General features: G+C 40.6%; 1 protein-coding gene and 1 long non-coding RNA gene across 3 annotated transcripts in view; one reads left to right on the plus strand and one right to left on the minus strand.

Annotated features, from left to right (window-relative positions):
- LOC139765846 (uncharacterized) overlaps nucleotides 1–12,944 on the plus strand; it is a 74,794-nt gene extending 61,850 nt beyond the window's left edge. Inside the window, exon 4 of the long non-coding RNA XR_011716740.1 lies at nucleotides 12,810–12,944. This is a non-coding gene — a long non-coding RNA (uncharacterized lncRNA). The remainder of the gene's footprint in view (nucleotides 1–12,809) is intronic.
- The window catches only part of htt (huntingtin), a 133,184-nt gene continuing 120,150 nt past the window's right edge, over nucleotides 1,213–14,246 (minus strand). For both annotated transcript variants that reach the window (XM_071693678.1, XM_071693679.1), the window contains exons 48-50: nucleotides 13,189–13,395; nucleotides 12,793–12,974; nucleotides 1,213–11,660 (exon numbers count right to left, since the gene is read on the minus strand). In XM_071693678.1, the coding sequence (XP_071549779.1) occupies nucleotides 10,718–11,660; nucleotides 12,793–12,974; nucleotides 13,189–13,395 (1,332 nt within the window). In that variant the 3' untranslated portion in view covers nucleotides 1,213–10,717. The remainder of the gene's footprint in view (nucleotides 11,661–12,792; nucleotides 12,975–13,188; nucleotides 13,396–14,246) is intronic.

The raw sequence follows: 14,246 nt of genomic DNA on the forward strand, positions 1-14,246 counted from the left end.
ACCGGGGGTTTACGTGCGTCCCCAAAGGATTGAACCAGGGAGGGGGAAGGGGTCTGGGGTAAACCATGGAAAGTTGTGTGGGGCCTGGATGTGGAAAGGGAGCTGTGGTTTTGGTGCATTAACATGAAAGCTAGAGCTTAGTTGGAAAGAATGTGGCCTTTTTTGTCTCTTCCTAGTGCTACCTCACACACATGAGGAGAGAGGGGGGTTTTTTTTCCAAGTGGGGGCGAGGGGGCGAAGGGGAAAAAAAAAGGCAACAGTATGAATTTATTACATGTGTTAAATGTTTTGTCTGTGTGTGTATTATATGAAAAAAATTGAGATGTATAAAGGGATATTTTAATTTTCGTGTGGGACGTGTATGTATAAAAATGTGTATGTGGTTGGGGTTGGGGGCCCTTCTTTCCCTTTGTTTTCTTGCGCTACCTAGCTAAAGGGGGGAGATAGCGACAAAAACAAAATAAAATATATATATTATTTTTTTTTTGCCCTTTGTCGCTGTCTCCCGCGTTTTCGAGGTAGCCAAGGAAACAGCGAAAGAAAAGGCCCAACCCACCCCCATACACATGTATATACATAAAGTCCACACACGGCAAATATCATACCACACGCTTCCATGGTTTACCCCCGAAAGGGTTTACATGGGCCCCATTCAATCCACTGACAGCACGTCAACCCCGTATAACCACATCGATCCAATTTACTCTATTCCTTGCCCTCCTTTCACCCTCCTTCATGTTCGGCCCCGATCACAAAAAAAATCTTTTTTACTCCCTCTTTCCACCTCCAATTTGGTCTCCCACTTCTCCTCGTTCCCCCCACCTCTGACACATATATCCTCTTTGTCAATCTTTCTCCACTCATTCTCTCCATGTGAACGAGCCATTTCAAAACACCCTCCTCTGCTCTCTCAACCACACTCTTTTTATTACCACACATCTCTCTTACCCTTACGTTACTTACTCGATCAAACCACCTCACACCACATATTGCCCTCAAACATCTCATTTCCAGCACATCCACCCTCCTGCGCACAACTCTATCCATAGCCCATGCCTCGCAACCATAAAACTTTGTTGGAACCTCTATTCCCATTTTTGCTTTCTGAGATAATGTTCCCTCGACTTCCACACACTCTTCAACGCTTCCATGGTTCCATCCTCCGCCAAATCCACTCCCAGATATCTAAAACACCTCACTTCCTCCAGTTTTTCTCCATTCAAACTTACCTCCCAATGACTTGACCCTCAGCCCTACTGTACCTAATAACCTTGCTCTTATTCACATTTACTCTTAACTTTCTTCTTTCACACACTTTATCAAACTCAGTCACCAGCTTCTGCAGTTTCTCACATGAATCTGCCACCACCATTGTATCATCAGCAAACAACAACTGACTCACTTCCCGCGCTCTCTCATCCACAACAGACTGCATACTTGCCCCTCTTTCCAAAACTCTTGCATTCACCTCCCTAACAACCCCATTCATAAACAAATTAAACAACCATGGAGACATCACACACCCCTGCCATCACTTTCCTCTCTTTCTACACGTACTTATGCCTTACAGCCTCGATAAAAACTTTTCACTGCTTCTAACAATTTGCCTCCCACACCACATATTCTTAATACCTTCCACAGAGCATCTCTATCAACTCTATCATATGCCTTCTCCAGATCTATAAATGCTACATACAAATCCATTTGCTTTTCTACGTATTTCTCTCATACATTCTTCAAAGCAAACACTTGATCCACACATCCTCTACCACTTCTGAAACCACACTGCTCTTCCCCAATCTGATGCTCTGTACATGACTTCACCCTCTCAATCAGAACCCTCCCATATAATTTCCCAGGAATACTCAACAAACTTATATATATATATATATATATATATATTTTGCTTTGTCGCTGTCTCCCGCGTTTGCGAGGTAGCGCAAGGAAACAGACGAAAGAAATGGCCCAACCCACCCCCATACACAATGTATATACATACACATCCACACACACAAATATACATACCTATACATCTCAATGTACACATATATATACACACACAGACACATACATATATACCCATGCACACAATTCACACTGTCTGCCTTTATTCATTCCCATCGCCACCTCGCCACACATGGAATACCATCCCCCTCCCCCTCATGTGTGCGAGGTAGCACTAGGAAAAGACAACAAAGGCCCCATTCGTTCACACTCAGTCTCTAGCTGTTATGCAATAATGCCCGAAACCACAGCTCCCTTTCCACATCGAGGCCCCACACAACTTTCCATGGTTACCCCAGACGCTTCACATGCCCTGATTCAATCCACTGACAGCACGTCAACCCCGGTATACCACATCGATCCAATTCACTCTATTCCTTGCCCTCCTTTCACCCTCCTGCATGTTCAGGCCCCGATCACACAAAATCTTTTTCACTCCATCTTTCCACCTCCAATTTGGTCTCCCACTTCTCCTAGTTCCCTCCACCTCCGACACATATATCCTCTTGGTCAATCTTTCCTCACTCATTCTCTCCATATGCCCAAACCATTTCAAAACACCCTCTTCAGCTCTCTCAACCACGCTCTTTTTATTTCCACACATCTCTCTTACCCTTACATTACTTACTCGATCAAACCACCTCACACCACACATTGTCCTCAAACATCTCATTTCCAGCACATCCACCCTCCTCTGCACAAATCTACCCATAGCCCATGCCTCGCAACCATACAACATTGTTGGAACCACTATTCCTTCAAACATACCCATTTTTGCTTTCCGAGATAATGTTCTCGACTTCCACACATTCTTCAAGGCTCCCAGGATTTTTGCCCCCTCCCCCACCCTATGATTCACTTCCGCTTCCATGGTTCCATCCGCTGCCAGATCCACTCCCAGATATGTAAAACACTTTACTTCCTCCAGTTTTTCTCCATTTAAACTTACCTCCCAATTGACTTGACCCTCAACCCTACTGTACCTAATAACCTTGCTCTTATTCACATTTACTCTTAACTTTCTTCTTTCACACACTTTACCAAACTCAGTCACCAGCTTCTGCAGTTTCTTACATGAATCAGCCACCAGCGCTGTATCATCAGCGAACAACAAATGACTCACTTCCCAAGCTCTCTCATTCACAACAGACTTCATACTTGCCCCTCTTTCCAAAACTCTTGCATTCACCTCCCTAACAACCCCATCCATAAACAAATTAAACAACCATGGAGACATCACACACCCCTGCCGCAAACCTACATTCACTGAGAACCAATCACTTTCCTCTCTTCCTACATGTACACATGCCTTACATCCTCGATAAAAACTTTTCACTGCTTCTAACAACTTGCCTCCCACACCATATATTCTTAATACCTATATATATATATATATATATATATATATATATATATATTATTATTATTATTATTATTATTAATATTATTTTGCTTTGTCGCTGTCTCCCGCGTTTGCGAGGTAGCGCAAGGAAACAGACGAAAGAAATGGCCCAACCCACCCCCATATACAATGTATACACACACACATCCACACACGCAAATATACATACCTATACATCTCAATGTACACATGTATATACATACACAGACACATACATATATACCCATACACAAAATTCACACTGTCTGCCCCCATTCACTCCCATCGCCACTCGCCACACATGGAATACCTTCCCCCTCCCCCCTCATGTGTGCGAGGTAGCACTAGGAAAAGACAACAATGGCCCCATTCGTTCACACTCAGTCTCTAGCTGCCACGCAATATATATATTGTATGTATTGTATGTAGCATTTATGGATCTGGAGAAGGCATATAGAGTTGATAGAGATGCTTGTGGAAGGTACTTAGAGTATATGGTGTGGGAGGTAAGTTGTTAGAAGCAGTGAAAATCTTTTATCAAGGATGTATGGCACGTGTATGAGTAGGAAGAGAGGAAAGTGGTTGGTTCCCTGTGAATGTTGGTTTGCGGCAGGGGTGCATGATGTCTCCATGGTTGTTTAATTTGTTTATGGATGGGTTTGTTAGGGAGGTGAACGCAAGAGTTTTAGAGAGAGGGGGAAGTATGCAGTCTATTGAGGGTGAGAGAGCTTGGAATGTGTCAGTTGTTGCTCACTGACGATACAGTGTTGGTGGCTGATTCGGGTGAGAAACTGCAGAAGTTGGTGACAGAGTTTGGTAAAGTGTGTGAAAGAAGAATGCTGAGAGTAAATGTGAATAAGAGCAAGGGTTGAGGGAAAAAGTAAATTGGGAGGTAAGTTTGATTGGAGAAAAACTGGAGGAAGTGAAGTGTTTTAGATTTCTGGGAGTGGATTTGGCAGCGGATGGAACCATGGAAGCGCTTCGGAAGTGAGTCACAGGGTGGGGGAGGGGGCGAAGATTCTGGGAGTGTTGAAGAATGTGTGGAAGGCAAAAACGTTATCTCGGAAAGCAAAAATGGGTATGTTTGAAAGGATAGTGGTTCCATCAATGTTTTATGGTTGAGGCATGGGTGATAGATAGGGTTGTGTGGAGGAGGGTGGATGTGTTGGAAATGAAATGTTTGAGGACAATATGTGTTGTGAGGTGGTTTGATTGAGTAAGTAATGAAAGGGTAAGAGAGATGTGTGGTGATAAGAAGTGTGGTTGAGAGAGCAGAAGAGGGTGTATTGAAATGGTTTGGTCACATGGAGAGAATGAGTGAGGAAAGATTGACAAAGAGGATATGTGTGTCAGAGGTGGAGGGAACGAGGAGAAGTGGGAGACCAAATTGGAGGTGGAAGGATGGAGTGAAAAAGATTTTCAGCAATCAGGGCCTGGACATACAGGAGGGTGAAAGGCGTGCAAGGAATACAGTGAATTGGATTGATGTGGTATGCCGGTGTCGACATGCTGTCAATGGATTGAACCAGGGCATGTGAGGCATCTGGGGTAAACCATGGAAAGTTTTGTGGGGCCTGGATGTGGAAAGGGAGCTGTGGTTTCGGTGCATTACACATGACAGCTAGAGTCTTAGTGTGGACGAATGTGGCCTTTGTTGTCCTTTCCTAGCGCTTCCTCACGTGCATGTGGGGGGAGGGGGGTGTCATTTCATGTGTGGCGGCGGGAATGGATGAAGGCAGCATGTATGAATATGTGCATGTGTATATATGTATATGTCTGTGTATGCATACGTTGAAATGTATAGGTATGTGTGGGTGTTTATGTATATACATGTGTATGTAGGTGGGTTAGGCCATTCTTTCGTCTGTTTCCTTGCGCTACCTTGCTAACACGGGAGACAGCAACAAAGTATAATAATGATAATAATAATGATAATAATTATTCATATTTATTATACTTTGTTGCTGTCTCCCGCATTAGCGAGTTAGTGCAAGGAAATAGACGAAAGAAATTGCCCAACCCACCCACATACACATGTATATACATACAAGTACACACACACACACGCACATATACATACCTATATATTTCAATGTATACATACATATACATATATACACATGTACATATTCATACATGATGCCTTCATCCATTCCCTTTGCCACCCCGCCACACATGAAATGGCACCCCCCTCCCCCTGCGCGCTAGGAAAAGACAAAGGCCACATTCGTTCACACTCAGTCTCTAGCTGTCATGTGTAATGCACCGAAACCACAGATCCCTTTCCACATCCAGGCCCCAGAAAAATTTCCATGGTTTACCCCAGACACTTTACATCCTGGTTTAATCTATTGACAGCTCATCGACTCCGGTATACCACATCGTTCCAATTCACTCTATTCCTTGCACACCTTTCACCCTCCTGTATGTTCAGGCCCTGATTGCTTAAAATCTTTTTCACTCCATCCCTCCACTTCCAATTTGGTCTCCCACTTCTAGTTCCCTCCACCTCCTCAATCATTCTCTCCATGTGACCAAACTACCTCAACACACCCTCTTCTGCTTTCTCAACCACACTCTTTTTATTATAACACATTTCTCTTACCCTTTCATTACTTACTCGATCAAACCACCTCGCACCACATATTGTCCTCAAACATCTCACTTCCAACACATCCACCCTCCTCTGCACAACCCTTTCCATAGCCTATGGCTTTACTGGACTCCACCTACTTTTGATTGTTCTGTGATTTGAAACTCTATTTTTGGCAAGGCTGTACTATGTTGAATGGATGAAAGGTAGTACAGTCTCATGAAGAAGCTTCTCACTCCAAAGAAGTCCACCATTTCCTTACACCTAACAGGAATGTGGATTTTTTACATGCAGAAGCCTCATAAAAAGAGGCCCTAAGGTTGTAAAATTTAACATATTATTTTCATCATGAGTAAGTAGCCACTCTGGCTAGGTTTTATCATCATGAGTGTAAAGAAAGGAGTAAAGTTTTGTCAAGGGCATTCTTACTCGAGTCCTTGCTTTTCCAGCTCCTGAGTGAAATGCAGCCTTAAGCTGTAGGAGCCCTATAAATGGATTCCTGGGGTCATTGCCATAATAATAATAATAAATAATAATAATGATAATAGTAATATGTACTATATGTGTACTTCTATGTATATACACACAATCACCCTATATTTTCTGGCAATTTACATACCAACCCAGGTGAAAGTGGAAGCTCATATATCTACAGCTATGTAACAATGGAACAGGATGAGGATGTGATGAAATTTATCAAATCCATGTCGTAGCCAATTTTTTTTATAATGTTAATGAAAATGGGTTTTCTTCACTTCAGCACCATTCACTCAGTTTGCATATAATGAACATTTTGTTAAGTAAAATAAAAAAAAAAGTGGAAAAAATAAAACACACATATACATAATAAAATTGTGAGTCTGAAAAGTGTTTAAGGTACACTATTCAGTTCTGATACTCAAAAATTACTTTCAAACTATAACAAAATATGAATATAAAAGATTGTCAGTACTGGTTGTACATAATTATTGTTGGATATTTTTGCTCAAAGTTTAATGTATTTTGATAAGTAATCTTAAACCTGAATACAGCAGACCCTTCCTATTACAACAATTCATCAAAGTGCTTTAGGTTATGATGATCAATAAAGGCCACGGTTATTTCTTTCATTTTCCCCAGTCTGATTCTTGAACACTAGATGTAGTAAGAAAAAGCAGATGCATGTTTCATATACAGTATAAAGTTACATATGACAGATTTCAAATACACATTCCACTCTGGAACATTAACTTTAATACATTCAAAGACTGATATACCTCAGACTTACAGATTAATCATTCATTCGCAGACTTTATAACCTTGTTCTGTTTCCTTCTGATTTGTATCTTGCACTCTCCCAACACTAGGAAATCTTTCCGAATTCATATGATTTATAGCAAACTTACAGAGTACTTGTGATCAGGGTATCAGATATTCCAGTAAACATGCAATGATTGAATTTTTTACATTTTACAAGCAAAACATTTTGCTAGGCAAAGGACTTTAGAGCATTGTAAAGTAAGAATATTTGACTTGCAGGAAGTAGAATTTTTTTTTTTCACTCTTGGTCACAAAGAAAGGCCACATCAACTCCCATCCATTCTCTAGCTGTCATGTGTAATGCATTGAAACTATACTTTACTATTTCCTGTGTAAATAATGACCAAGCCTTAGAGTAAAAAGGTCCTGATTTAACTCTGTTCCCTCTTTTGGAAAGTAATACAGAAAGGGAGGATTTCGAGCCTCCTGCTCTTACCCGTTGGTTACCTTCTACAACACGGAGATACACAGGCAGTATCCTTTTTCCCTTATCATCAGGTATAATGCATATATACAGGCACACACACATTATATAGTATGTATTACATTTAAGAGAATAGATGGTGAAGTGAAAGACCAAGGGCTGAGATGGTATGGGCATGCTCAGGGAAGGGATGATGAGACACATGTTCATGAATGGTAACAAGAGAACCAAAGGAAGAATGGGAGGAAGTAGTAAATGACGACAGCATGCGTGATTCCACTGATGTATGTGTATGAGTATAGTATCCACAGCGTTAGAAGATTGTACAAGAACAAATCAGGGAAACCACACTCAAGACAAAAAAACAACCTATTTAATATCACAGCCATGCTAAGTAAGCTTGGAGTAAGTTGACACCAAGCTCACCTGAATAAAATCAAAGAAATTTTACATTAATAAAGGCAGTTTTTTCAATATACAACACAAAAAAAATTAAAACATTTTCTCTTACATCTTAAAGTCAGTCTTCCCTTGTAATTTTCATGCAAATATATAATACAAAATACATTTTTAGAAGCATGTTCTGGCAATTGGTATAACGTAAAATTTAAATGGATGAACATCCTATAAAGATTTTTCAATTATTTTGAAAATTTTGATGAATCCTTAATTACAGAAATAACCCATAAATCATACAACCCCAGAACTCCTTTTGTAGGGTTCTTGTACCTTCTGTACTCAAGTAGGAGCAGAGAATTGAGACTTTTGAGCTAGAAACCCCATAATGAGACTATACTCCTTTTTGTCCACTGATGACAATACAGCCTCACAAAAGTTCACTTTTCACACACACTGTAACCACTTGCATGCAGAGACTGGTATTGCAACAATAATGAAATTATCAGTAAACTGTCAGGTGCATGTACAGGTTGGAAGAGGATGGTGATGGTTGAATGTAGCAGCAGGGGTTTATGATGGCAACATGGCTGTTTAATTTGTTTAGAGAGAGGTGCTTTAAGTTTGTGGTTTACAGAGCTGAAGAGGATGTTGAAATGGTTTGGACATGTGGAGAGAATGAGTTTTGAGTGGCTGACAAAGAGAATAAGTCTGAAGTGGGGAAAAAAGGAGACCAAATTGGTGATGGAAGGATGGAGTGAGAGATTTTGTGTTAAGGGCCTAAAATGTAGGAGGGTGAAAGGATTGTAAGGGATGGAGTAAATTGTAGTGAAGTGGGGTACAGAGGTGATACTGTACTAGGGCATATGAAGCAGCCAGGGGAAACAAATGGAAAGGTCTGTGGGACCTGGTTGTGCACAGGGGCTTTCAGTTGGGTTTCAGTGCATTACACATGACAGCCAGAGAATGGGTGTCAACAAATGCAGCCTTTCTTCACCCGATCCTGGCAGTACCTCACTAATGCAGAAAACGGTAAATAAGTATGAAAGAAATATTTATATTCTTTACGCTAACTTGCTAATGCAGGAAATAGAAAGTATATATATATATATATACACGGAAGACTTCACAAGCTTGAGGTTACACATCAAGTAAAATGCCACCTTTGCTGAGGCGCTGTATCATTAGGATTACAGTCTTGTCAAAGAATTTCCCCCTCCAAAGGAGTCTAAATTTCCTGCTTCTGGAAGTAATGCAACCTTGAACTGCAGAAGCCTTTAGAAGGATCCTGAGTGACACAGAGACTCTTTCAGACTTTGGTCACTGGGCAATTATAAATGAAGGTATAAGGGTCTCCTGGGTCAGGAAGCAAGTTTGTTGCACGTGGAGTCTGGAGTGAACCATGGAAAGGTCTGTGAGGCCTGGTTGTGGGCAGGGACCTGTGGTTTCAGTTCATTACACATGATAGCTACAGAATTGATGAGCAAATGTGGCCTTTGTATGTTCCTGCTGCTACGTTGCCAATGCAATATTCGTTGATAAAATATATATATAGGAAGAGGTCACAGTGGGGCATGTGATCTAGTATTTGCTAAGTAAAATGAAATGCGAAAAGTTCCTAAGTGCACTTTCGTGTCATGATCACATAGGGGAGATGAAAGCAAGGTCATTTGATTCAGCAGAGTTGAGGAACAAGTTAATTAGGATGAAAGTTTGAAGTTAATTGTTTTAGATATCAGGGAGTGGACTTGGCAGTGAATGGAACCATGGAAGTGGAAGAGAGTTATAGGATGGGGGAGGGGACAAAGGTTCTGGGGTTGATGAAGAAAGCTAGGAAAAATCTTGGACAGCAAAAATGGGTATGTTTCAAGGCATAGTAGTTCCAACAATATTATATGGCTGTGAGGCATTGTCTATAAATGGGGTTTTGCGATGGAGGGTGGATGTTTTGGAAATAAAACTTTTTGAAGACAGCAAGCATGTGGTGTGAGGTGGTTTGATCAAGTAAGTAATGAAAGGGTAAAAGAGGTGTGTGAAAATAAAAAGTGTAATTCAGAGAGCAGAAGAGGGTGTTGAAATGTTGACAAAGGATACATGTGGAGGGAGCAAGAACTGGAAAACCAAATTGGAGGTGAAAGATGGAGTGAAAAAGACTGAGCGACCAGGGCTGTGAACATGCATGAGGGTGAAGGTGTGCACACAGTGCAATTGGAATGATGTGGTATACTGGGGTCAATGTGCCATCAGTGGACTGAACAAGGACATGTGAAATTTCTTCAGTAATCCATGGAAAGGAATGTGGGGCCTGGAATATATATATAGAAATTTTTATGTTTACTATTTCCCACAAGCGAGGCAGTTTCAGAGTTGTCATGACTGAATGTGTATAAATGTAGAGCACAGATAAATGAATATTAAACTGAACAAAATACTGAAATCTCTAGTGCTAAAAACCTGTTTTTAATGCTAACCTTCAGTATAATAAAGCAAGTACGGTGTTCCTATAATGTAGGATGCATTCTGCATTTACTAAATTTTCTCCATCTATACGAGTCTCCTGTGGGGAATGTACTGACTAGTGATGCTATACATAACATTAGATATCCAATTCATTATACAACTAATCTTCAATACAATCTAATAGCTCCTGAAATGGCGATCCTGGGGCTGCTACCGCTTGAAATACAGCTTCAAATTTTGCTTTCTGCTCTTCTGTTGCCAAACTTTGACGAAAATGTGAGGCAGACAGACAAAATATCTGAATGTCACGAGCATCTAGCTTTCCAAGTCGGGCCTGAACTGAGGGGAATGCTGCTCTGAGCCATCTATTGCTTGAGGCTGCAATGAAAAAGCAGGTGAGGCACCACACAGCAAGGGAGATGGGGCTACGTTGAGTGAAATTGCTAAGGGAAAGAAGAACCCATTCTTGTACTAAGCCCTCTCCACTCTCACTGATAGCACCTTCAAACACCTGGAAAAGTGTTGATGCCAGAAGATGAGGGTGTGGTTGATGGCTAGAAATATATTCTGTAATAACTTTGTTTAGTATCTGACTTGCAGGAAGAATATCTAATAGACATGGTCCCAGCAGACCAGCAATTACACCAGCCTCATGGGGATAACCAACTCTAATTCGGTCGAAGAAAATGGATAGTTTCTCCATAACAAGCAAGAGAGTTTCTGGGTCAGATGCCATGCCACTTTGTCCATCATCTTGTGTGAGGGACGTAGTGTTTCGTACATTGGCATAAAGAGCTGTAATGAACAATGGCAAGGCAGCTAAAGAAGTCGAGGGAGAGCCATTTAGAACAAGGTCCATTACAAGTTTGAATATCACTTCAACAGTATTACTTGAAAGCTGTTGAACTAACACTAGCCTCTCAACACCTTTCAGGACTTGGTGTAGAAGGCGTGGAGTTGTAGAAGAAGTGGCTGCTGTTGAGAGAGCCATATGGAGAGCAGTCGATGGTAAAGTGGGGTCTGGCAAGGTCTCATAGTGTTCTACTAGATACACCCACACCTCCCATACAGCCACCTCATGACTCTCACATTCTCGACTCTTCCTGCAAAGAAAAAACAATTTCAGAGCACAAGACGGTTTTCCATGACAAGCTAGCTAGCTTATGACTGTTGCCTTTCATGATGGCCCCACCAAGACTCGGGTAGAATGAATCGTCTATTATGTACAGACCCAGTGAAAGGGTACAAATATTGGGGAAAATCCCCAGGGCATGGGCTTCCAAGAGGCCCACATGAGGAGGGATGAAATTAAACCATTAATGAAGCAACTGATCAAATAACAAACTATATATGCATATATTTTGTAAAAATTCTAATTTCCTGTCAAATGGGGCCCCCTTCCCAGGTCATGGCAAGACATATGCCAACCCTTCCTCTGAACCAAATTATCTTGCTTCCTTCCCATGCACTAGCCCTGCACTTTGGCAAAATAGTAAGAACAGCAAAGTAGTTGTTGGCTGGAACATAAGAGCAGTAGAAGTAGTAGGTAAAGTAATAGGCTGGAACATTAGGTATAAACCTTTACAAAAACTAAGTTGCCTTCTATCAGTGGTCTGTTAAGGCAGAGGCAAAAGAGTGGTATTGGAGTTCATAAGTTATGGAGACTTTTGCCATGGCCACCCCCCTGGAGGAAGTTCTCTAAGGGAACAGGTGTCAGAGATGATTAGAAAAATAAAGGTTTTCAAAAGTACACAAGCAAAAATTGAGAGCAGAGGCCATTAATAATCCATGATATGATGAAATGAGGTAAAATTAGAACATATAAGAAAGTTCTCTGGTATAGAATGCATCTGATGTTGCATGAGAAAAAATGAAAGTTTGAATGATACAATCTAATAATTTAGTGAATGCTAAATTTATATTACATTTTCATTTTCACATGGTAAAAAATTAGGTGCTAAGCTTGTGCTTGACTTGTGCAAGAATAAAAACAAAGTAATATGACTGAAAAATATATCTCCATAATATATGTGCTTCTTAAACTAAATGGAAACCACATGAAAAGATGAAAGACAGAGAAGGCTTAATGAAAAAAAGAGAAGTGCACATATGAATGAATTTATGGAGATAAGCAGCAGTCATGTTGCTTTAGAAAATTTGAATTAAAGAAGGAAAACAGTATACTGCAAGAAGGTTGAGACAAACAAAAAATTAGACGTGCTATTGTTAACGTACCCATCATTGTATTTCAGAATGTAGTTGGCAGCCAGGATGATGAGTGGTGGGCTCTCCTCTGGAGGGCCCTGAAGAAGATAGAGGAGGCCCTGGACAGCACAGGTACGCACAGACACTTGTCCACTCTTCAGTCCACTCTCTACTATGTGTATTACGCCTTCACTCAATGAGGAGCTCACTTCCTACAAGAAACAATAACAAACAAAAACATTATGTAGTTACACTCTCTGCCACTGACCTGTTAAGGGTGAGGCACTAAAGGCTAAGAAGCGGCACCGGAGTTCACTAGTTATGGAGACTATTGCCTTGGCCACCCCTTTGAGGGAGTCCCAACTGGAATGGGCATCAGAGATATAGATAGATTACATAAATAGAATAATGAATTTCACTTCTCACCTGCTTGGCTAATCTAAGAGCTGCAAGAGCTTTACAGGTGGCCAGAATGATGTACTGCTGGGTGATATGATCTTCAATTGGATGGAGGGTGTGAAGAGGTAACAATGCCTCAAGCACCCAGCGGTGGTGAGCACTTGAGCAGAATAAGTCACATAAACAGCTCACTGATTTTACCACTTCTGCCACAACTGATGCACATAGACCACTCTAGAATGAAAATAATCCAGATAATTTAACTAAATAACATTTAGTTCCAAGCTACAACTAAACAGCCTAAGTTTAAACATGCCTATTCACATTCCTAAATAGAAAATTACTGCCAGTGCAAATAGAAAAATGAAGTTATTGCAGCACAAAAGGTGGCATACATATTAGTGAGAAGGTATGATTCATATTAATTATCGGTTACAACAAGACAGTCTTACCTACTACTTCCCTTCCAGACTGCCATTATTATAGCATGGGACATTCTTTTCAGCAAGTATATATGTATGCAAAAATATAAGCTACAACTGTATTCCAATTTCTGGTGACTGCTTAAGATTAAAGTGACCACTGGTGCAATCACAAAAGATGTTTAGAGAGACTGGATATGAAGGAGAAAGGAATAAATAATAACGGAGGAAGTGATAAGAGTAATAATGCTGCTATAAAACGAAAAAGCTAGGAGTGTACAGTAAATGTATTTGAAAGGTAGGTGAGTGGATGATTGCAGTAACTGATCTACAGTAATAAGGTAAATGCAATAAACTGATGAGGAATTACAAAGAAATATGTCATCTTAAAACAGTTGGCAAGATGTTCGCTAAAACTATTATTTACCATGTTAAAATGAATCATAAACCAAGTGTTTGTGGACTTATGAAGGAAACATGGTGAACAGACAGGAAACTGAGAAAGTAGTACAGAAAAAAATGAGTGTATGGTACATTTAAGGATTGCTAAAAGGCATATGACTTTTTTTTTTTTTTTTTTCAACCAAGATGAGACAGGCAAATGAATGCACTAATCAGGGCTATTACATTTACACTATATACACAGTTTTCATGGCTTTATAT

This window comes from Panulirus ornatus, chromosome 56, assembly GCF_036320965.1.
Source record: "Panulirus ornatus isolate Po-2019 chromosome 56, ASM3632096v1, whole genome shotgun sequence".
NCBI classification, from domain to species: Eukaryota; Metazoa; Arthropoda; class Malacostraca; order Decapoda; family Palinuridae; genus Panulirus; species Panulirus ornatus.